The 24,978-nt window shown below is 41.5% G+C and overlaps 1 protein-coding gene across 2 annotated transcripts in view; it reads right to left on the reverse strand.

Annotated features, from left to right (window-relative positions):
* mindy4 (MINDY lysine 48 deubiquitinase 4) overlaps window positions 1-24,978 on the reverse strand; it is a 220,707-nt gene that overhangs the window by 79,289 nt on the left and 116,440 nt on the right. For both annotated transcript variants that reach the window (XM_072576365.1, XM_072576364.1), the window contains exons 10-13: window positions 23,810-23,911; window positions 22,976-23,039; window positions 15,833-15,898; window positions 5,641-5,708 (exon numbers count right to left, since the gene is read on the reverse strand). In XM_072576365.1, coding sequence (XP_072432466.1) covers window positions 5,641-5,708; window positions 15,833-15,898; window positions 22,976-23,039; window positions 23,810-23,911 — 300 coding nt within the window. The remainder of the gene's footprint in view (window positions 1-5,640; window positions 5,709-15,832; window positions 15,899-22,975; window positions 23,040-23,809; window positions 23,912-24,978) is intronic.

Here is a 24,978-nt window from a genome sequence, read left to right on the forward strand (position 1 = left end):
TCACCATGGATCTACCTTAACAATACTGCAACTGATATGGATCGAAAGAAATTGTAAAGTTCCCAGGCACAAACATCAGAGTTGAAAGGACGAAAGCATGCAGCATTTTCTTGCTGACTTTGTGACTGCGATCCACCCACAAAAGGATTCAGTCACTTGGCTCTGTAAATTATTGTTATGATAGGTCACAGGAAAAACAGTCAAAAATCACGAGTAACAGTTTTCTGACGATACAAAGCAATTACAAAATCAATTGGTCAACTATTAATTATTAATGCCAATAAGTTTATACCCACAAGACTTTAGCAAGGAATTTAGTCAAAAGACACAAACCAGCCAAGCTGCAAATGCAAAATAAATTTAGAGAATGTTAAAGAGTTAAGTACCTCCTTAGGTGAAAGTTGCCTATCCAAATAATATGTGGGAATACCTGGACACTGATAGTTTAAAAAAATACTTACTCTTTATGCCTTGATTTAAGTAAAAATCACACAACACCAGGTTATAGTCCAACAGGTTTAATTGGAAGCACACTCGCTTTCGGAGCGCTGCTCCTCAACCACCTGATGAAGGAGCGGTGCTCCGAAAGCTAGTGCTTGCAATTAAACCTGTTGAACTTAACCTGATGTTGTGTGATTTTTAACTTTGTACACCCCAGCATCTCCAAATCTTGATTAAAGTAGTACACGGTCAGGGACAGGTCAAAATGGAGTATCCTCAATAGATTTTATTAACAGCAACATCTGTTATTTTAATAACAGCAACATAAAAAAAGATCAACTGCAAGTTCTGTACATGACACTGGAGGTTAGACCGAGGGGTTGTCTTTCAGATCAGAAAGATTTGCCTGATTCAATAAAGGGATTGCTTTCATATTTTTAAAAAACGTTAACAGTATACAAAATAACATAACTAAAGAATCAAAGGTGTCTCTTTGCTCAGTCTGGGATAAAATTTGTACTACAACTACAGCTCTCATTAACTTAAAGTGATTCCACAAAGGAACTCAGAAATGTCAATGGCAGGAAGGTCATCAGATATAGTTACAAATAAGTGACGGCGATTACAGATTGATTAATTGCACTTCCCAGTTTCAACGTAATGTGCGCAAAAGTCAAGAGTTAATTAATTAACCAAAACTATCAAAGCAAATTCTTCCTGTTCTTTCCACCCATGCAGTACACAAAATGTAATCTATTACTCGGAGATATTTGTGCTCCTCTAATACTGACTTCATCCATCCACAATTTTTATTATTCCAAAGTTGGTATCGAGATTCTGAGCTTAGATTCCCTTATTAGTTTTGTTTTTGAATCTCTGGACTTTAAGTCACTGCTGAATATGTGTTTCCTTTACCCTCTGAACACATTTGCCAATATGACTTGTCAAGTACACCAGATGATTAAAGTTTCTTAATATTACTACATTTCCTTTGATACAAGTTCCAAATATTTCTTGCTTAATACTTTGAATGTATTAGATAAGGTGAAAAAGAATAAGAAAAACTATTTGCAGGTTGGTTATAAATTGATCAGAAGAATAGATAGGAATTCGAATTTCCTGACGCAAAGCAAGATACACGATATTATTGGTGCGCCCCATCGATTAATTTAAATAACTGGACTGGTTTTATTTTTGCATAGCCGATTATTCTGGTGATTTAAGAGCTATTTATGCCTGCCTCAACACTAGATAGAGAATTTCACAAGAATGGTCAGTTTCAGAGTCAGTCTTAGAGTCAATTGGCAGTATCAAAACAAATAATTTGACTTGGCTTCACACAGACTATCAATAAATTGGAAGTTTCTGCATTTAATCCACCTATCATTTACCAAATGCTCTCCCTGTAAATATGCATCACTAAATGAAGCCAACATACGATCAGAAAAGTTCAGCAAATCAGCTTCTCAACTTCCAATGGGATATTTAGTCTAAGGGCACTTATTGGTTAATTTTTTTTTAAATAGACTAAAATATTTTTAAAGCGTTAGTTACCCAACGTGGACTTAAAATGGCTACCCGGAGATTAAGTGTTTCATTGTCTACCAGTTGAGCTGCCCAAACTTTGTAAAAATACCCTGTACAGCACAAACCTTTTTGTGATTAAGACCTCATCATTCCATACACGTACCACCCTCTGTGAAAAAAGTTGCCCCATAGATTTCTTTTATATCTTTCCTCTCTCACCCTACATCTATGTCCTCTAATTCTGGACTCCCCCACCCCAGGGAAAAACTTTGCCAATTTACCCTATTCCATGCCTCCCATAATTTTGAAAACCTCTATAAGGTCACCCCTCAACCTCCAACCCTCCAGGGAAAACAGCCCCAGCCTGTTCAGCCTCTCCCTATAGCTCAAATCCTCCAACCCTGGCAACATCCTTGTAAGTCTTTTCTGAGCCCTTTCAAGTTTCACCACATCTTTCCGATCGGAAGGAGACCAGAATTGCACACAGTGCAATTCCAACAGTGGCCTAACCAATGTCCTGTACAGCCGCAACATGACCTCCCAACTCCTGTACTCAATACTCTGACCAATAAAGGAAAGCATATCAACGCCTTCCTCACTGTCCTATCTACCTGTGACTCCACTTTCAAGGAGCTATGAACCTGCACTCCAAGGTCTCTTTGTTCAGCCACACTCCCTAGGACCATACCATTAAGTATATAAGTCCTGCTAAGATTTGCTTTCCCAAAATGCAGCACCTCGCATTTACCTGAATTAAACTCCATCTGCCACTTCTCAGCCCATTGGCCCATCTGGTCCAGATCCTCTTGTAACCCTCTTTGCTGTCCACTACACCTCCAATTTTGGTGTCATCTGCAAACTTACCAACTGTACCTCTTATGCTCGCATCCAAATCATTTATGTACATGACAAAAAGTAGAGGAGTTTGTGAGACAAGATTTCCCATGCACAAAGCCATGTTGACTATCCCTAATCAGTCCTTGCCTTTCCAAATACATGTACATCCTGTCCCTCAGGATGTCACTATCTATTTCCCTAAAGTCTATATCTTCCATTATTCCACAGTAAATACTGATGCAAAATACTCATTTAGTATCTCCCCCATTTTCTGCAGCTCCACACAAAGGCCACCTTGCTAATCTTTGAGGGGCCCTGTTCTCTCCCTAGTTGCCCTTTTGTCTTTAATATATTTGTAAAAACTCTTTGGATTCTCCTTAATTCTATTTGCCAAAGCTATCTCATGTCCACTTTTTGCCCTCCTGATTTCCCTCTTAAGTATACTCCTACTTCCTTTATACTCTTCTAAGGATTCAATCGATCTATGCTACCTTCTTTTTCTTAACCAAACCCTCAATTTCTTTAGTCATCCAACAGTCCCTATACCCACCAGCTTTTCCTTTCACCCCGACAGGAATATACTTTCTCTGGATTCTCGTTATCTAATTTCTGAAGGCTTCCCATTTTCCAGCCATCCCTTTACATGCGAACATCTGCCTCCAATCAGCTTTCGAAAGTTCTTACCTAATACCATCAAAACTGGCCTTTCTCCAATTTAGAACTTCAACTTTTAGATCTGGTCTATCCTTTTCCATCATTATTCTAAACCTAATAGAATGATGGTTGCTGGCCCCAAAGTGCTCCCCCACTGACACCTCAGTCATCTGCCCTGCTTTATTTCCCTAGAGTAGGTCAAGTTTTGCACCTTCTCTAGTAGGTACATCCACATACTGAATCAGAAAATTGTCTTGTACACACTTAACAAATTCTTCTCCATCTAAACCCTTCACACTATGGCACAAAGTTAAAATCCCCTACCATAACCATGATCCTACCTGACTAAATTAATTTAACTGAACTTTTAGAAAAGGTGACTAAATAGATCAATGAGAGTATTGTAGTTAATGTGGTGTAAATGGACTTCAGTAAGGCCTTCGACAAGGTTACACATGGAAGGCTGGTCTAAAAGATAAGAGTTCATGGGAACTAAGGCAAGTTGGCAAACTGGATCCAAAATTGATTTACAAATAGAAGGCAGAGTGATGATGAAAAGTTGGTTTTGTAACATTAAGGCTGTCCCCAGCAGAGTACCACAGGGGTTGGAGATGGGACTTGTCCATTAATGACTTGGATGTGATTACAGAAAGCATAATTAGTAATAATAGCAAGGTATAATTTGCAAATGACACAAAAATTGGTGTTGTTGATAGTGAGGATGCTAGTTTCAGGCTGCAGTCTGACATTAATCAGCTGGTAAATTGGGCACTATTAGAAGGATGTGATGGCAATGCAGAGGAGATTCACCAGAGAGTTGCCTGGGATGTAAAGTTTCAGTTATGAGGAGAAACTAGATAGACTGGGTTTATTTTACTTGGAGCAGAGGATGATTTGACTTAAGTATACAAAATGATGAGAGGCAAAGACAAAGCAGATCTCTTCCCCATTGTGATGGGAAAGGTTTAGAGGTATGAGCCAAATGCAGGCATGTGGGACTGATTCAGCTTTGGAAACCTGGTCAGCATTGACAAGTTGCGCCAAAGGGCCAGTTTCCGTGCTGTATAACTGTGACTCATGGCAGACGTGTCTATGATCATAGTACATAAGTTTAAGGTGACGAATAAATGGTTTAGAACATATCTGAGAAAAATACATTTCTCCCATAGGTTTGTCAATACATGGAACATGCTGCCTGACAGAATAATGAAGGCAGGTACTCTCAATATTTAAGCAGCATCTGGATGACCACTTAAAATGCCAGGGAATGGACCAAGTGCAGGTAAATAGGATCAGTGCAGTTTGTTGGTCAGCACAGACATGTGGGGGAGGGCTTCTTTTTTATATAAAACACATTTTTAAAAAAATTGTTGCATCATATGAAAGCAAGTACAAATATGCAAGATTAATGCCAAGTTTTCAATTTTGAAACCTGGCAAGTCACCAAATTAAAAGCTTCAATTTTCAACATTAACGCTTATTCAATAATACTGGCTTGAACACACGAACAAGGAGCAGTTGTAGTCAATTCAGCCCACCAGGCCTGCACTGCCATTAAATACGATAATGATTAATCTCATCTCAGTCTCAACTCCACTTCCTGCCCATTCTCCATAACCCTTCAATCCATTACTAATTAAAAATTGATCCATCTCCTCAAATTTATTCAGTGTCCAGGTGCCCACTGCACTTTGCAATAGTGAATTCCACAGATTCGTAACCCATAGATGAGAAGAAATTACTTCTCATCTACTTTAAACTTGTCATTCCTTTGTCTAGAACTATGACCTCTCGTTCTAGATTTCCCATAAAACAGCCACTCTAGTCTACATTTCTAAACCCCTTTAGCATTTTGCTCTCAATGTTACATCCAGGTTGTTCCTATTTGCTTCATTATCCACGCAAGTGCAGACACATATTGGCAACAGAGGTCAAGTCATGTCTTACTGGCATTGTGGCACCACCTGAACATACATAGGTTTTGGTGGCCATCTTTGGTAACACATTGAGAACACGAGCTCCACTTTCCCACTGGTTAACAGTAAATAATAATAATACCCTGTCACTTAGCTCCCTAACCCCACTCTGATCAGAAAATTAATTAAAACTTCAGTTTACAGAATTAAATATTTTCAACAAAATAAATATTGATATCTTACAAGCCAAAAAGAAAGTACTTACAGGTCAATGGATCTAGACAAAATGGCAGACAATGTCAGTAGAATACAGCCAAATGGTCCAATCTCAAACTAGAATGCAAGAAACAAACACAACAATTATCTTCTTTTCAAGCTGCTCAAACAACATTCTGATGTCCTGATAAAATACCTATAGAATCCATAAATGATATATTAAAGAGAGACTATTCAGCCTCTCATGCCGATGCGAGCACTCTCGACGACTTATCAATTAACTATAACTTGCTGGACTTTTCCAATAGCCTTGCATGTTTTTTTTCATTTTCAAGTATCTATTCACTTTCCTTTTGAAGCTTACATTTATACTCTGATAGCTACAGAGAAGGGTTATGGAGTAACTTTGTGACAGCTAGATTGGTCCTCAGAGTTTGAGGTCTCTCTGGTCCTTGGACATTCTCATGCTTGTGTTTATGATCTATTAGGAACATTAGATCAGGAGTAGGCCATTCAGCCCCTCAAGCCCATTCCAGATCATGGCTGATTATCTCTGGGTTCCATATCCCTTGATGTCATTAGTAACTAGAATTCTATCAATATTTGTCTTGAACTTGGTTAACAACTGAGCTTCCACAACCCTCTGGGACACAGAATTCCAAAGATTCATCACCCTCTGAGTGAAAAGTTACTCATTTTAGCTTTCAATCCCTGGTTCTGGTGCCCACAACCAGGGGAAGCAGCTTTTCTGGATTTAAGCCGTCAAACACTAAGAATGTTCTGTCTATGAGCCTGCATCTGGTTCTTGTAAACTTTAGAGAACAAAGGCCTGGTGTCTTCAATCTGTCCTCGTAGAGTAGTTCCGCCATTTCAGGAATCAGACTAGTGATGAACTTCTGATGCACTTCCTCCATGGGCAAGTACATCCTTCCTTAGGCACAGGAACCAGAAATAGACAAGGTCCTCCAGGTACACCCACTGAACTACACAATTGAAGAAAGACATGTTTGCTCCTCTACTTAAATCCTCATATAATAAAGGCTAAGACTCCATTGGCATTCTGAATTGCTTGCTGCACCCACACACTAGCATTCAGCAATTTATGAAAATCATTTCCTGGCATTTTGTTTGCTGTTGCACAGACATTTGTCATCGACAAGTGTTCCTCACTTCAAAGCCCAATCAGTTACTTGTGGACAACTGAATTTAATGGTGTATTCACTCACTCCTGCCAGTTCGTCTGCAACTTAATATCCCCAACAGATTGAAAAGACAATAACGTAAATAACACTTGCAGTTAACAGGTGGTAGCTTTCTTTTAAGACAAGCAATTCCTTCAACAATCCTTGGCTTTTAAAACAGACCTTTTCCCATTTTGGCCCACAATCAAAAATATAGAAAAGATATAGGGTCTTTACATCTCAAGCATTTAATAGTAGCATGTATGTGGCTGTAATCTCTCACATTTTTGATCAGGTATTTGGGCTGCCAGATGCCCTTCATCTCTATGCTGGCTGATTGAGGAGGGCAGATTAGTAGATGTGATCTATATGGATTTCAGTAAGGCATTCGACAAGGTTCCCCACGGGAGACTGATTAGCAAGGTTAGATCTCATGGAATACAGGGAGAACTAGCCATTTGGATACAGAACTGGCTCAAAGGTAGAAGGCAGAGGGTGGTGGTAGCGGGTTGTTTTTCAGACTGGAGGCCTATGACCAGTGCAGTGCCACAAGGATCTGTGTTGGGCCCTCTACTTTTTGTCATTTACATAAATGATTTGGATGCAAGCATAAGAGGTACAGTTCGTAAGTTTGCAGGTGACACCAAATTTGGAGGTGTAGTGGACAGCGAAGAGGGTTACCTCAGATTACAACTGGATCTTGACCAGATGGGCCAATGGGCTGAGAAGTGGCAGATGGAGTTTAATTCAGATAAATGCGAGATGCTGCATTTTGGGAAAGCAAATCTTAGTAAGACTTATACATTTAATGGTAAGGTCCTAGGGAGTGGTGCTGAACAAAGATACCTTCGAGTGCAGGTTCATAGCTCCTTGAAAGTGGAGTCGCAGGTAGATAGGATAGTGAAGAAGGCGTTTGGTATGCTTTCCTTTATTGGTTAGAGTATTGAGTACAGGAGTTGGGAAGTCATGTTGTGGCTGTACAGGACATTGGTTACGCCACTGTTGGAATATTGCCTGCAATTCTGGTCTCCTTCCTAATGGAAAGATTTTGTGAAACTTGAAAGGGCTCAGAAAAGACTTACAAGGATGTTGCCAGGGTTGGAGGATCTGAGCTACAGGGAGAGGCTGAACAGGCTGGGGCTGTTTTCCCTGGAGCGTCAGAGGCTGAGGGGTGACCTTATAGAGGTTTACAAAATTATGAGGGGCATAGATAGGATAAATAGACAAAGTCTTTTCCCTGGGGTGGGGGAGTCCAAAACTAGAGGGCATAGGTTTAGGGTGAGAGGGGAAAGATATAAAAGAGACCTAAGGGGCAACTTTTTCACGCAGAGGGTGGTACATCTATGGAATGAGCTGCCAGAGGATGTGGTGGAGACTGGTACAATTGCGACATTTAAGAGGCATTTGGATGGGTATATGAATAGGGAGGGTTTGGAGGGATATGGGCCAGGTGCTGGCAGGTGGGACTAGATTGGGTTGGGATATCTGGTCAGCATGGACAGGTTGGACTGAAGGGTCTGTTTCCATGCTGTACATCTCTATGACTCTATGACCTGTATCCAAGGCAAGGTGAATGCAGGGACTGAAATTCTCAGCACAAGAGTTCAAGCTTGACTCACCGTCCATTAAAATCAACGATGTCCAAACTGGACATTAGGGAACCCCTGATTACAATAGGCAGGTAATGCTGAATGTAAGTGAGAATATCTTTACAGTCTTTCATGTAGTGTGGACATCACTGACAAGGCAGCATCTGAGGAACTGGCAAGACCCGCATTTGTTGCTCATCACTAAGTGCCCTTGAACTAAGTGGCTTTTTGGGTCACTTCAGAAGACAATTAAGAGCCAACCACATTTCTGTGGCTCTGGGGCTGTATGTAGGTTGTGTATATTAAAAAGCAAGCTACCAGCTCTTATTGTGCGTTGTTTACACTGTTATCTGTTCAACCTGTCAGGGTGCTTAGTTGCCAACAAACTGGAACTAGGAAGTGAGTATGACATGAGATTCAGCCAGCAAAAAGAATCTGACTGGAGCAATGACCACTCATCAATGACAAAGAGTCCATGTAGCAAAGAAAATTACAGGAAACGTTGTTCGTTAATCACTGAAAGTTAGTGGGCAAATGCAACAAGCAATTCAGAATGTCAACAGTATGTTGAACTGAGTGGCTTTCTGGGTCATTTCAGAGGGCAATTAAGAGTCAATCACATAGCTGTGGTTTGTTTGGCCAGACCTGGATGGTAGATTTCCTTCCTAAAGGAAGAACATTAGTGAACCAGATAGATTTTTACAACAATCAATGATATCTTCATGGCCACCATTACTGATCTTACTTATTTAATTTAGTTTAAATATCACCAGGTTGTGGTGAGACTTGAACCCCTGCCCTCAGGATTGATAGCCCGATCTTCTAGATTATCAACACAGTGACATTATCACCACTTTATTTTATACTTCCTACTGAAGAACAAGTAATGGACTGGGAGTGAGTAAAATAATATTTTGAGTAAAATATTTGCAAGCACTTCCTCTGCATTATTCAAGACTGTTAAAGCTCTGATATTTTTCAATTAACAGCTTGATGTTAATATTTCTCTCTATTGATGCTATGACATGCTGAGTATTTTGTTTTTATTCCACTTCTTTAACTGAACAGCCCATCACATTATCTCCTGGCACTGTTTCAAGCTGATCAATCTGTCTTAAGATTCCCTGCATCTTATTTTTAAAAAATAGAACTGAATGTTTTTATAGAATCCCTACATTGTCAAAACAGGCCCTTCGGCCCAACAAGTCCATTTTGACCCTCCAAAGATTAACCCAGCCAGACCCATTCCCCGACCCTATATTTACCCCAGACTAATGCGCCTAACATCCTTGAACACTATGGGCAATTTAGCATGGCCAATCCACCTAACCTGCACATCTTTGGACCGTGGGAGCAAACTGGAGCACCCGGAGTATGTCTGTGTGGAGTTTGCACAGTCACCAGAGGATGGAATCGAACCCGGTCCCTGGTGCTGCGAGGCAGCAGTGCTAATTGTGAACCACCGTGCCACCCGGTTGTATTCATTCTTCGTTCAATGAAGACAGGCATCACTAGCGACACCGCCATTATTGCCCATGCCTCAAGAAGGCAGCTAAATTTGGACACAATACGTTAAAGCTGGCCCGAAGATGGGAAACCAACACCATCCGACAGAGAGACACCCGCGAACAAATGACATCACCAACACAGGAAATGACACGACCAATGCAGGAAATGACATCACTAACGCAAGGAAACCTAAACACATAATAGTTTGGTGATGAAACGTCTGAAAACAAACCTTCCAGCTCAGTGAGCAAACTTACATTCAATAAAGAAGGCTAATAGAATGTTGTCCCTTATTTCAAGGGGTTTGTAGTATAGGAGTAGAGAAGTCATACTGTAACTGTACAGGGTGCTAGTGAGACACATCTGGAGTACACTGGGTAGCTTTAGTCTCTTTTTTTAATACAAGATATCACTTCATTGGAGGTGGTTCACTAGGATGTCCCTGGTATAGAGGAATTGGTTTATGAGCAAAGGCTAAACAAGTTGGAACTTTACTTACCGGATTTTAGAAGAATGAAAGATGATTTCATTGAAATGTTTCTAATGGGGTTTGATAGGGGAATGTTAAGAAGTTAGTTCCCCTCACAGGAAAGTCAAAGACCAGAGGCCATCGTCTCAGAGTAGAATAGCGCAAACGTGCAACTGAAAGAAGGAAGAATTTCTACTGAGGATTGAAAGTCTTTGGAACTCCTTGCCCTCATAGTTTGCTGTGGCAAAATCCTTGTGCATATTAAAGGCTGAGATATATAGATTTTTGACCAGTAGGGGAATCAAGGACTATGGAGTAAATGCAGGAAAGTAGACATGAGGAGTGTCAGATCAACCATGATCCTACTGAATAGTGGAGCAGGCCTGTGGGCCGAAAAACACACTCCTGTTCGTATTTCTTATGGTGTTATGGTAATGATGCAGTGAAAGTTCAGTAGAGTGATGCTGGGGCTAAGATGTGCCAGAGGGAGAGATAGATTCAGAGTCATACAGATGGAAACAGACCCTTCGGTCCAACCCATCCATGCCAGCCACATTTCCCAAATGGTGCCATTTGACTACGTTTGCTCCACATCCCTCTAAACCATTGTTATTCACATACCTGTCCAGATATATTTCTGTACCTGCCTCTACCACGAGCTGACAGTTCATTCCATATATGCACCACCCTCTCCGAAAAAGTTCTTCACGTCCATTTTAAATCTTTCCTCTCTCACCTTAAATCTAAGCCCTCTAGTTTTGAATTCCCCTTACCTAGAGAAAAGACCTTTGCTATTCATGTTAACCACACCGTTCATGACCTTAGAAAACTTTATAAGGTCACCCTTCAACCTCCTACATTCCAGGGGAGGAAATCCCAGCCTATCCACATAACTCAACTCCCCCACCCTCCCCCTCCCCCTCCCCCTCCCCTCCCCACCCCCAGTAACACTCTTGTAAATCTTTTCTGCATCCTTTCCAATTTAATAACACCCTTCTTATAGCAGGGGAACCAGAACTGTACACATTACTCCAAAAGTGGCTTCACCGATCTCCTGTACAGCCGCAAGATGACAAACAAACTCCTATAGTCAAGAATCAGAGCAAAGAACAAAGGGCACGGTAGTGAGACTGGTTTTCAGATTGTTGGATTGAATGACCACCACCTCTGGGCGATAGATATTTTGGGTTATCTGAACCTTGAAGTGTAAAAGCTTTTCTTTAAAGGTCCTTGTAAAGATTTCTAAGAACAGATATTGGGCAATTACAATCATGCAACTAGCATTAAAAATAGCCCAGTGCTGGAAACAGAAACAACATACACACAGTGGCCTCTGTGCTCAACAAAGGATGTCACACACATCACCACAAATATTTGGCTCTTTCACTGTTTACTCCATTTGACATACTGCACAGTAGTGTCAGGCTTTGTGGGGGAACTGCAGTTTCTTCCAGCAAATGCCTGCACGCTTAATTGCTCTCTGCATGATGCACTCCACAAATACCCCTTACTTCTCCCACCAGCATCAAAAGGCACACATTGAAGCCAAAAAACTGTAGCTGCTAGAGACCTGAAACAGATGATGAACACTAGAAAAAGTGCACACTAAATCAGTAATCCTGAGAAATAAAGTTAAGTTGCATTTATGTCACACCTTTGATGCAAATCAAATCCAAGGCACTTATCAGTCAGGTGATCAGACAAAATTAGGATCAGTGGTCAACAGCTGAGTCAAAGACAGTCTTTGAGCAGTAGCTTAAAGCAGATTGAGAAATGGAGGCACAAAGCAGTTTGGTAAGGAAATTCCAAACTTAAACATAGGTGGCTAAATGCAGGACCATCAACTGCAAATCAAAGAGAAGGATGTGCACAAGAGGCCTGTGTTGGAAGACACAGAAGGTTGCGAATTCAGAGTCATACAGACCCTTTGGTCCAACCATTCCATGCCGACTATAATCCCAAACTGAACTAGTCCTGCCTGCCTGCACTTTGCCCATATCCTTCCAAATATTTCCTACTCATGAACTTATCCAATGTCTTTTCAATGTTGTGACTGTACCACCATTTCCTCTTGAAGTTCATTCTGCACACAAACCACGGTGTAAAAATCGCCCCTCATGCCTTTTTAAAATCTTTCTTCTCTTACCTTAACACTATGCCACTTAGTCTTGAAATTCCACACCCTAGGGAAAAGACGTTTGATATCCACCCTATCCATGCCCCTCATGATTTTATAAACCTCTAAGATCACCCCTTAACCTCCTATGCTCCAGTAAAAGAAGTCCCAGCCTATCTTTATAATTCAAACCCTCCATTTCCCAGCAAGGTCCTGGTAAATTTCTTCTGATCTTTCTCCAGCTCAATAATATCCTTCCAATAACAGAGCAACCAGAACTGGACACAGTACTTAGCGAGTTTTGAGAACTCTAGAACTCTACACACAGTACTATAGAAGAGGCCTCACCAACATCTTGTGCAACCTCAACATAACATCCCAACCCCTATACTCAAAGGTCTGAACAATAAAGGTAAGCCTTCTGAACCACAATATCTATATGTGATTGTACAAATCCCACCCTTGTTTGTTTTACTAAAATGCAATAACTCACCCTGATCCAATTAAACTTCATCTGCCACACTTCAGCCCATTGACCTAATTGATCAAGATCTCCTTGTAAACTTAAGACAACCTTCTTTACTGTCCACTATACCACTAATCTTGGTGTCATCCATACACTTACTAACTATGCCTTCTACATACTCATCTAAATCATTTATATAAATGACAAACAAAAGTGGACCCAGCACTGATCCTTGTGGAACACCACTGGTAACAGGCCTCCAATCCAAATAAAAACCCTCCACTATCACTTTCTTCTCCTGCTGGAGGTTAGAGAGAAGAGGTCATGTAGAGATTTAAAGAGATACAAATTTTACAAGCAAGCGTAGGTGGATCAGAACCAGAATAAGTCAGCAAATGCTGTAGCAATCGGTGAGCAAGATTTATAACAGGAAAGGGTGATTTTAGATGAGCTTGAGTTTTATGTTTGGGTTCAGCATGCAGTTCTGGCACAATGTCTACATTTGGAAAGTGAGAGTCTTTTAAAAGTAGTAAAGTGAGAATTCAGGTCCAGTGTATTCCTTTAAGAGCAAAGGTGGTAAGTCCAGAGAACCCTAGATGTCAAGGCATAGTCAAGAGTTTGATAAAGAAAAAGGAAGCATATGCCACGCATAGAGCATTAAGAACGGGGAGAGTCCTTCAAAAGTATAAAGTGCAGGTGATTGCTTAATAAAGAAATTAGGAGGTCAAAGATGGGTCACAAAATACCATTGACAAGATAGGACCAAGGAAAAACTCTTATTTATAAAGGGAAGAGGACTTCGAAGAAAGAATGGAACCCACTACAGATCAAAGTAGCAAACTGTGCAAGGAGCCAGTGGATGTAGGGGAGGTCTTAAATGAATACTTCTCATCTGTATCCAGACAGGAGAAAGAAATTGTTGGATTTCAGTTGGATGGTAAGGTTCTAGAATGCATGAAGATTAATAACGATTAATTAGATACTTTAGGGGGTGTAAGGATGCATATCCCCCTAGAATCTGACGTAATGCATCCCAGAATATTATGGCAGGAAAAGGGAGGAGATTGCTGGGTCTCTGCTGGATATATTTAACACTCCATGGCCACAGGTGAAGTGCCAGATGACTGGAGGATAGCCAATGTGGTTCCTTTGTTCAAGGGCAGCAGGGATAGGCCAGGACATTATGGACCAATTAGACTCATGTCAGTGGTAGTGAAACTATTGGAAAACATTCGAATTGCAGGGATTGATCAGAGACAGTCAGCACGGACTTGTTAAAGGGAGTTCTGTCTCATTCATTTTTAAAAAAGGTGGCTAAATATATTGATACGGTTTTGCAATGGATGTGATTTGCATGGACTCCAGTAAGGCTTTTGACAAGATTCCATATGAAAGGTTGATTCAAAAGGTAAGAGCCCATGGGATCCAATGCAAGTGGCAAACTGGATCCAAAACTGGCTTGCAAAAGAAGGCCAGGAGTGATAGTGGAGTTTTGTTTTTGTAACTGGAAGCCTGTGACCAGTGGTGTGTCACAGGGTTTGATGCTGGGACCCTTGCTACTTATTATGAACATTAACAACTTAGATGTGAATATTGAAGGTATAATTAAGTCAGTTTGTACATGACATGAACATTGGTGATGTTGATAATGCGGTGGTCTCAGCTACTGATATTGATCAGCTGGTAAACTGACAGAGCAATGTAAGGTAGAATTTAATTTTGATAAGTGAATGGTGATGCATTTTGGGAGATCTAATAAGGGAAGGATATACCACAAAGAATGGGAGGTACCTAAGCAATACTGAAGAACAAAGGGATGTTGATGTACGAGTCCCTGAAGATGTCATGACAGATAGACAGGGTGAAGGCAGAATACAGGATGCTTGCCTTCATTAGCTGGGGTGTAGAATACAGGAGCAAGAAAGTCTTGTTACTACTTTATAGAGACTTGGTTAGGCCACAGATGGAATAATGTATGCATTTCTGTTCGCCACACTATCAGAAGGACTTGACTGAACTAGACAGGATGCAAAGGAGATGAGATTCACTAGTATTACCCCTGGGATGAAATCAGTTATGAGGAGGTGCTGGGATTGCTTTTTCTTTGGAGCAGAGGTGGCTGATAGTAGGGGGATCTAATAAAACATTGTTAGAGTCATAGACAAAGTAGATTGTAAGAATCTTTTCCCTGTGGCAGAGAGTTTTGCAGAAAGTATGTGTCTTAAGACCACAGCACATCAGTTTAAGGAAAGGAGCAAGTGGTTTAGAGGAGATCTGAAGGAAGTTTGTTTTAATCTGGGTGGTAGATACATGGAACATGACTGAGAGGATGGAGGAGGCAGGTACTCTAACAACATTTAAGCAGCATCTGGATGAGCACTTGTTTTCCTTCAAGCAGAGGAGGCTGAGGGGTAATAGCTACACATAAGAGTAGAACATGAGAATCTGCCCAATGATAGATGTGTGATGTGTCTAAGACCATGTAGTTTAAAGTGAGGTGTACCTGGTGTGGTGGAGATCAGAAGCAAAAAAAAACTTTCACTCAGAGGGTGGTAGAAATATGGAATGCGTTGCCTGAGAGGGTGGTGGAGGCAGATACTTTGTTAACATTTAAGAAACATCTGGGTGCGAACTGAAAATGCCAGAACATTGAAGGATACTGGCCCAGTGCCATCAAAAGGGATTACTGTATTTGGTGTTTGTTGGTAAACACAGACATGGTGGGCCGAAGGGCCTGTTTCTATGCTGTATGACTCAGTGACTCCAGGGCTTGCATCCCAATCCCAAAACCACCTCTTCTTGTAGTAATACACTAACATGCCTGATCTGTATCCTTAATAAGCTTTTTGTTTGCTTCCATTTTCTTTCATACATTTGCTCAAACCAACAGAAGGTAGAGAGTAGTTCAAACCTGGCCAACATTTTGCTGAAGAAAAGTTGTCAGGTCCTGGAAGTTTGTCAGAGTGTTCAGTATAATCTGAAAGGGAACGTATTTCACTTATTAGTTCAAAACAATAAGTTAACAAGGTTTGAATAAGTCCTGTATATTAATTTTAAAAATCAGTCTTATTTACCTTCAGAGATTAACTATAAAATTTTGCACACCCATAGGCTAATGCACTTAATAGAACTCTACTCACAGAACTTACCTTTATATAACATATTTGAAAACATAATAGATAGGAGAGAAGGCCATTGAGCCTGTTTTGCCATTTGATAAGATTATGGCTGATCAGACAGTGGTCTCAACTTCAATAACATTTCACTAGAGTTCCCACGAACTTTACTCCTTAGTGGACTTCCAAGGTCAGCATGCTACAGTGACTTCCGTGATCAGTAGTTAATGCTGTGAGCAGCATCAGCACACTGACAGCCATGCAAGGACTCTTGGAGAACTCAGGAGAAAGTGAGGACTACAGATGCTCGAGAGAGTCGAGAGTGAACGCTGGATAAGAACAGCTGGTCAGACAGCATCCATGTAGCAGGAGAATCAACATTTCGGGCATAAGCCTGATGAAGGGCTTATGTCTGAAACGTTATCTCTCCTGCTCTTCAGATGCTGCCTGACTGGCTGTGCTTTCCAGCACACACTCTCAACTCTTGGAGAACTCATCCTTCTTCGCTCTCTCAAAACAAGCATTCCATTGAGAACCATTTTTCTCAGAAAAAAAAAATCCTCATCATTTCTATCTTATATGAGAGACTCCTCATCGCCAAACTATGCCCACTAGTCCTAGATTACCTAATGAGAGGAAATATCATCTTAACCAGCGTTCTGGGGAGAAGGTTGCAAAGAGTACAATAGGTAAATGGGAGTGGGGATGGAGGTGATAAGTCAGGGAGGAGGGTGGAGCAGGTAGGTGGGAAGGGAGATTGGGAGGTAAGGGTAGATTGGCAGGTAAGAGAGATTGGCAGCTCAGCACCATCCCAATGACCTGTCCTACCTGCCAATCTCCCTTCCCACCTATCTACTCCACCCTCCCCTCTGACCTATCATCTCCATCCCCTCCCCCATTCACCTATTGTACTCTTTGCTACCTTCTCCCCAGCCTATCCCCCTACCCTGGAGGCTCCCTGCCTCCATTCCTGATGAAGGGCTTTTGCCCGAAACATCAATTCTCCTGCTCCTCAATGCTGCCTGACCTGCTGTGCTTTTCCAGCACCACTTTGATCTAGACTCTGGTTTCCAGCATCTGCAGTCCTCACTTTTGCCTATTCAATGAGATCACGTTTGATCTGATAATCTGCAACTCCACTTTCTTGCCTTTTTCTCATAACCTTGACTCCTTTACTGATTAAAAATCTGTCTGTCTCAGCCTTGAATATACTCAACGACCCAGCCTCAACAGTCCTCTGAGGTGAAGGATTCCATAGATTCACTACTCTCAGAGGAGAAGTTCTTCTTTAACTCTATCTTAAATGGACATCATTTTATTCTCTGATTATGCCTCTGGTCCTCGACTCTCCAGCAAGGAGAAACAAACTTTGCATCTACCCAGAAACATCCCTTTAAGAATGTTGTGTATGTCAAGAAAGTCATTCTTCTAAATTCCAATTAATGCAAGCCAACCAACTCAACCTCTCCTCATAAGAACATCCCTCCAACTAGGTTGTCAGGCTAGTATCAACCTGGTTGATAGAAGCTAGTGTTTGAAATCCAATACAGATAAGGGATTTAATTGCTGAAAATGTGTTGCTGGAAAAGCGCAGCAGGTCAGGCAGCATCCAAGGAACAGGAGAATCGACGTTTCGGGCATCAGCCCTTCTTCAGGAATGAGGAAAGTGTGTCCAGCAGGCGAAGATAAAAGGTAGGGAGGAGGGACTTGGGGGAGGGGTGTTGGGAATGCGATAGGTGGAAGGAGGTTAAGGTGAGGGTGATAGGCCGGAGTGGTGGTGGGGGCGGAGAGGTCAGGAAGAAGATTGCAGGTTAGGAAGGCGGTGCTGAGTTCGAGGGATTTGACTGAGACAAGGTGGGGGGAGGGGAAATGAGGAAACTGGAGAAATCGGAGTTCATCCCTTGTGGTTGGAGGGTTCCCAGGCGGAAGATGAGGCGCTCTTCCTCCAACCGTCGTGTTGCCTTGGTCTGGCGATGGAGGAGTCCAAGGACCTGCATGTCCTTTGTGGAGTGGGAGGGGGAATTGAAGTGTTGGGCTACGGGGTGGTTGGGTTGGTTGGTCTGGGTGTCCCAGAGGTGTTCTCTGAAACGTTCCGCAAGTAGGCGGCCTGTCTCCCCAATATAGCGGAGGCCACATTGGGTGCAGCGGATGCAATGTGGCCGATGTGGCCTCCTCTATATTGGGGAGACAGGCTGCCTACTTGCGGAACGTTTCAGAGAACACCTCTGGGACACCCAGACCAACCAACCCAACCACCCCGTAGCCCAACACTTCAATTCCCCCTCCCACTCCACCAAGGACATGCAGGTCCTTGGACTCCTCCATCGCCAGACCAAGGCAACACGACGGTTGGAGGAAGAGCGCCTCATCTTCCACCTGGGAACCCTCCAACCACAAGGGATGAACTCAGATTTCTCCAGTTTCCTCATTTCCCCTCCCCCCACCTTGTCTCAGTCAAATCCCTCGAACTCAGCACCACCTTCCTAAGCTGCAATCTTCTTCCTGACCTCTCCGCCCCCACCACCACTCCGGCCTATCACCCTCACCTTGACCTCCTTCCACCTATCGCATTTCCAACGCCCCTCCCCCAAGTCCTTCCTCCCTACCTTTTATCTTAGCCTGCTGGACACACTTTCCTCATTCCTGAAGATGGGCTGATGCCCGAAACGTCGATTCTCCTGTTCCTTGGATGCTGCCTGACCTGCTGCACTTTTCTAGCAACACATTTTCAGCTCTGATCTCCAGCATCTGCAGTCCTCACTTTCTCCCCTAAGGGATTTAATTGGTCAAGTTGGTAACTGGAAAAAGTAGTTTTGATTTTACGTTGCAAGCAATGGAGTTGTGATGAGAGTGAGTGTGCACTCCTCCAGTCTCCGTCATTACAGCACCTTTAATGACATTACAGAGTCAGGGAGTTGAGAGGTCAGAGAGCTTGCAAAGGAGGATGCAAGTTAAAATTGGAGGTGCTGCTTAACTGAACCAATTTAGGTTATTGAGATCAGATTTGATAGCTGAATGAGATTTGGTGATAGCCTCGAGACATTTTCTGTCACTGGATAAGTAATCCAGAAATGCAGGCAAATATCTAGTGACCCAGGTCCCAATCCCACCACAGGAGATTTGAATTAAATGTTTTTAAAATTCTGGAATTAAAAGTCTAAAAATGATATAAAACCATTATCGATTGTCATAAAACCTATCTAATTCACTAACATCCTTACCTAGTCTGGCCTACATGATTCCTGACCTACAGCAATGAGTCTTAATTGCCTCTTGAATGCCTGAGCAAGCCACACAGTTCTACAAAACTAGTAAAACGTCCCAAAAGAGATTGAAACTGGAATAGCTAACATTAACCTATGCACCAGAAATGAAGGCAAACTCAGCCCCATCAACCTTGCAAAAAGCTGCTCACTAAAATCTGGCAGCTAGTGCTAAAATTGGAGAGTTGTCATAGACTAGTCAAACAACAGCCTGACATAGTCACCCTCATGAGTCATACTTTGCAGATATCCACATCACCATCCCAGAGTATGGACTGGCCCACTGACAGGACAGACCCAGCAGAGGTGGCAGCACAATAATATGCAGGCGAGAGCAAGCTGTCTGAACAGCACCTACAACAACTAGACTGCACCTTCAAAAAGGTGACTTACCACCAGCCTTTGCAGGGCAATTAGGGAGGGCAAAAAACGTTGCTCCATAAAACATTGAACTGTATAGCATAGGAATAGATTCTCCAGCCCACAATGTTGAGGCGAACATGATGTCAAATTAAACTGATCCCTTCTACTTGCCATTGGTCCATATCCCTCCATTCCTTGCATATTCATGTGCTTATGTAAAAATCCCTTAAATATCTCTATTGTATGTGCCTCCACCACCACCCCTGGCAGCATGTTCCAGACTCTCGTGTTAAAAAAAACTTGCTCCTCACATCTCCTTTGAACTTTCCCCCTCTCACCTTAAATGCATGACCCCTACATTAGACATTTCAACTCTGGGAAAAAGATGCTGACCGTCAACTCCATCCGTGCATCTCATAACTTTATAGACTTCTATCTAGATAGCAAAGACAACATCCCATGAATAACCTTTAAAATAAACAATATAGTTTTGATGGACCTCAAGTTTAATTAACATTTGCCTGTACCTGTGTTTTGATTTTTGACGCTAGTTACCTATTATTTACTTATCTATGCTACTTAACTGTGATCTGCCTGTATTGCTTGCAAGACAAAGCTTTTCACTGTGCCTCGGTACCTGACAATAAATTCAATTCAATTCAATAAAGAGGGTCTAGCATAGTAACTATGCCAAGAATGTTCTAGTGAGGACAAGTATAAAACTAAAGTCGTGAGACTATTTCAGCAAAAGAGATGGAATTGGTAGATGGAATTAAGCAGCTTGGATGTTTAATTGTAAGGCATTGTGAGGTTAAATTTTTACAATATGGAACAGGCCAGGCCACTGATGGAATACTGTATACAGTTCTGTTCCACACTGAAGTTGGAACCAGACTTCTTTGCTTCTATATTCTACGATCAGGCTAAGACAAGTATTGTATATGCCTCCTTCACCACTCTGGCTACCTGTGCTGACACCTTCAGGGATCTATGGACTTATACACCAAGGTTGCTTTGTTACTCAGTATTTTGTAGGGACCTACCATTCATTGTGTACATCCTTCCCATTATAGACCTCCCAAGATGCATCACCTCACACATATCAGCTTTAAATTCCAATTATCACTTTTCAATTTACGAGCTAACCAATATCAGACTGTAGCCTAAGACCATCCTCCTCACTATCAACAAAACTAACTGTCATGCCATTAACAAATGTACTAACTACACTTTGTATACTTACGTTCAGGTTATTAATGTACACACAACTGCAAGGGTTCCTGTGGTAAAACACAGATCACAGGCTTCCATTTTGATAGACAACCCTCCACTATCACTCTTTGCCTTCTATTTGCAAGCCAATTTTGGACTGAGTTTGCCAACCTAAGAGTCATAGAGATGTACAGCACAGAAAGAGACCCTTCGATCCAACCCGTCCATGCCGACCAGATATCTGCACTGGAGCTCATGGGGTCTTAACCTTTTGGAGCAGCCGTCCATGTGAGATCTTGTCAAAAACCTTACTGAAGTCCGTTTAAACCACATCAACTGCACTACCCTCATCATTATATTTAGTTACCTTTTCAAAAAACTCAATTAGTCAGACAGGCTCTCCTGCTACCAAATCCATGCTGACAATCTCTGATCAATTCCAGCCTTTCCAAATACTGACGAATCCTGTCCTTCAGAAGTTTTACATTATTTTCCTACCAGTGACATGGTCCAACTGATCTGTAGTTACCTGGCATATCCTGCTGCCCTTCTTGAACAAAAAGAACCACATTAGCTATCCTCCAGTCATCTGGCATTTCATCTGTGGTCAGCAAAGTGTCAAATATATCCACCAGCAATCTCCTCCCTTGGCTCCCACAGCAGCCTAGAATACATCTCATCAGGCCCGGAGAAGTTTTGCACCTGTATGTCTACTAAAACATCTAATATCTTCTCCATATTAATAAAGTATTCTCGAACCACATCATCCCAACTGATATCCCCAGCATTTTCCTCTGTGAATACAGATGAGAAGTATTCTCAAGATCTCACCCACATCCACTGCTCCACAGACAGGTTGGACTCCAATAGGTCCCACTCTTTTCCTGGTAATCCTCTTACTTTTAATATACTTGCAAAAAGCATTGGGGTTTTCCTTGATTCCATTTTGTGGCCCCTCTTTACCCTCCTAATTTCCTTTTAAGCAGCATCCCACACTCTTCTATGCACAGCAAATGTTTCCATAGTGATAAGTTCTGAAGAAGGGTCGCTGGACCCAGCTTTCCTTCCACAGATGCTACTAGACTTGCCGAGTTTTTCCAGCAGTTTCTGTTTGTGCTGATGATTTCCAGCACCCGCTACTGTTTGTTTTTTTTTCCATTTCTTGCTGAGAAAAAAGTTTGCAACTTTCTTTTTGCTATTTATGACAAGATCTTTCCAAATTATCTTGCATATATATATAGCTTTCTTTACTTTGGTTAACACTGCACTAGTACTTGTGTGACAGTGTTCAATGACTGACTATCATGGTAACCAACTGCTAAAATAAAATGTACAGTCCATTCAGTCAGGTTTCAATCTGGGATATTACCTGTCTAGTATTACCATCAGATGGGATTACAACAGCAGACACAGCTCCTGCTACCAGATCTGTATTATTAGACTCTAAAAGCTGTATTGAACATGGAAACTATTAAGTTATTTTCCTGTAAAGTGTTCCCCTCAACACAAGAGAATACAATTATACAGAATGAAGCCTCCTGAAAGAGCTTTCTGGGTCATTCCATTTCTCTCCTCTTTCCCAGTATCCCACAGTTAGTTTTCCGTAAGTCCTTTGCATTTACTTAAGTCAGACAATTTCCATTCAACTTCAACTCGAAAGTACAAAATCCCAAACTGTGTGAACAAGCACTGCATTGTTGTGGGTGCTATCGTTTGGATCAGACATTAAACCAAGGCTCTTCCTGCTCTTTCAGGTAAATGAAGTGTTCCAATCACACCATTTCAAAGATCACCAGGGAAATTTTTTCCTTGGTATTCTGGTCAATATATATATTTCAACCAATATCATTACAATAGAGTCTTTATTGTGTGGATACATTACAACATAGGAAACACTTCAAATGAAGCTCTAAAGCACATTAGAACTTCGAGAAGTTGTGAAAGGCACCACATCAATGCACAGCTTTCTTTCAAATCATCCAAATCCAGTTTGAACTGAATGTGCTTCTATATCTCTTTCACACAGTAATTTAATATCATTTTAATGCATTGCATAAAGGAAAATCCAAAACCACTTTCAATGAATATGGGAAAACATACCGTCTCAATTGTCCCATCAGCTTTATATTTTCCTGCTGGGATAAACTGCTGTCTTCCTGTTGACCTAGAACAAACAGTTATATAGGTAAAACAAGTGGTAGTGCAAACACACCTAAATGGGGTGGCTCTTAATGCTCAAGTTCAGACAGTATTCCTGCACATTTTGACATTGGGCCAACATATGCCCTGTCTGAAGGATGAGCATGTAATCAGCTTTTCCCAAAATTATGATGCTTTTCACCCTGCTGCAAGATGAGGAAATACTTCAATTTACATAGCATCTCACCAAATCATCTCACTGTCTCCAAGTGCTTTACAATTGTTTTTTCCTAGAAGATTTGTTCCTGTACAAATCAGGCTTCAGGTTTAGGTATTGAAAATTTGCTCCTTTTCTTGAGGTTTGATTGATTGTGATCAGCAAGAGAATGTAACCCTTAAATTTTACACTTTCATAATAGTGATTATCCACTTCTCAAGACATCAGCCATAGCTCAGTTGGTAACATTCTGATCAGGCCTCGGTTTAATATCTCATCCAAAGGACAGTACAGCGCTCCCCTGATCACTATGTCATTTCATTGAAGTGCTTGTACTTGTCCTCTAAAGTGGGACTTGAACTCATTCGTAGTAACTCAACTGGTGTTGAGTGATAATGATAACACAGAACATAGAACAAAGAACGTTACAGGCCCTTCAGCCCTCGATGTTGCGCCGACCTATGACATTAATCTGATGCCCATCTAACCTACACCGTTTTAGGTTAGGCTACCATTTAAAAATTGTACCATTTTAAATCTCACCTTTATCCATGACCCTGTCTATACTCTATACTTACAGAGCAACTACTGCTCTTCTCCTGTCCCCAGCACGCCATAATATGTCTGCAATGGCCAATGCAAGACACTGTGATCGCTGACCATTAGTTGGCTGCAGTTCCCTGCAGGTCAGAGAGAAGGGAGAAAAACCACAATTACCCCATTGCAACAACTTGTACGTACATATAATATTTCTAAAGTAAACAAAAAATGTTTCCAAAGCCCTTAATATGCTTGTTAACAGACTAAATGTGGACACCAAGCCAAATTAGAGTAATCGGACAGGTGACTAAAAGTTTGGTTCATGATGTGGGTTTTAAGTAGCATCTTAAAAAGTAGATATGGAGGTGCCACTGTTAGATTGAGGTGGACAAAGTCAGAAGTCACATGACACCACATTATAGTCCAATAGGTTTATTTGAAATCACCAGCTTTTGGAGTGACAAAGGGGCTGCACTCCAAAAACTTAAGATTTCAAATAAACCTGTTGAACTATGACCTGGTGCCATATGACTTCTGATTTAAAAAGGAGAGGAAGGGAAGTAGGTTTCTTCTCCTTTATTCTTGTGCAGGAATTGGCATCACTAGCAAGGCTAGCATTTGTCGTCCAACTCTAATTGCCCCTTCAAATGAGTGGCCTGCTTGGTTATTTAGGAGTCAATCACTGTGGGTCTGGAGTCAAATGTAGACAAAATCAGGTAAAGATCTACAGATTTTCTTCCATAAGAACAACCAGATGAGTTTTCTTTTCCCCACAATCAACTGCTGTTGCATGATTGCCATCAGATTAGCCAGATTTATTCCAGATTTTGTTTGACTTCAAATTTTTCAATTTCTACCATGTTGAGATTTAAATCCATGGCCCCAGAACATTAGCCTAGGGTTCTGGGTTAGTAGACCCGTGGTATGTAGAGGCTTGGGATGGAAATTCTAGAAACAGATGGACAAGGTGAAATGCGAAAGGCCCCGTGAAGGTAAACAATTTGTTTTTAAATGTTGCTGAAAGCCAAGGGCATTAAAGATGATCCTCACAACAGTTTCATTCTAACTTCAAGACCCCATGCATTGGCAATACTGAATGGCATTCTTCCTGAAGTCATTTATCCCTGTGCAGTTTCAGTTAAGCATCCTGTAACATTGGCCATCCTTTAAGTTTGAAGATGGCAGAAAAATATAGCCAATTATTACA

This window comes from Chiloscyllium punctatum, chromosome 8 (assembly GCF_047496795.1).
Source record: "Chiloscyllium punctatum isolate Juve2018m chromosome 8, sChiPun1.3, whole genome shotgun sequence".
NCBI lineage: Eukaryota > Metazoa > Chordata > Chondrichthyes > Orectolobiformes > Hemiscylliidae > Chiloscyllium > Chiloscyllium punctatum.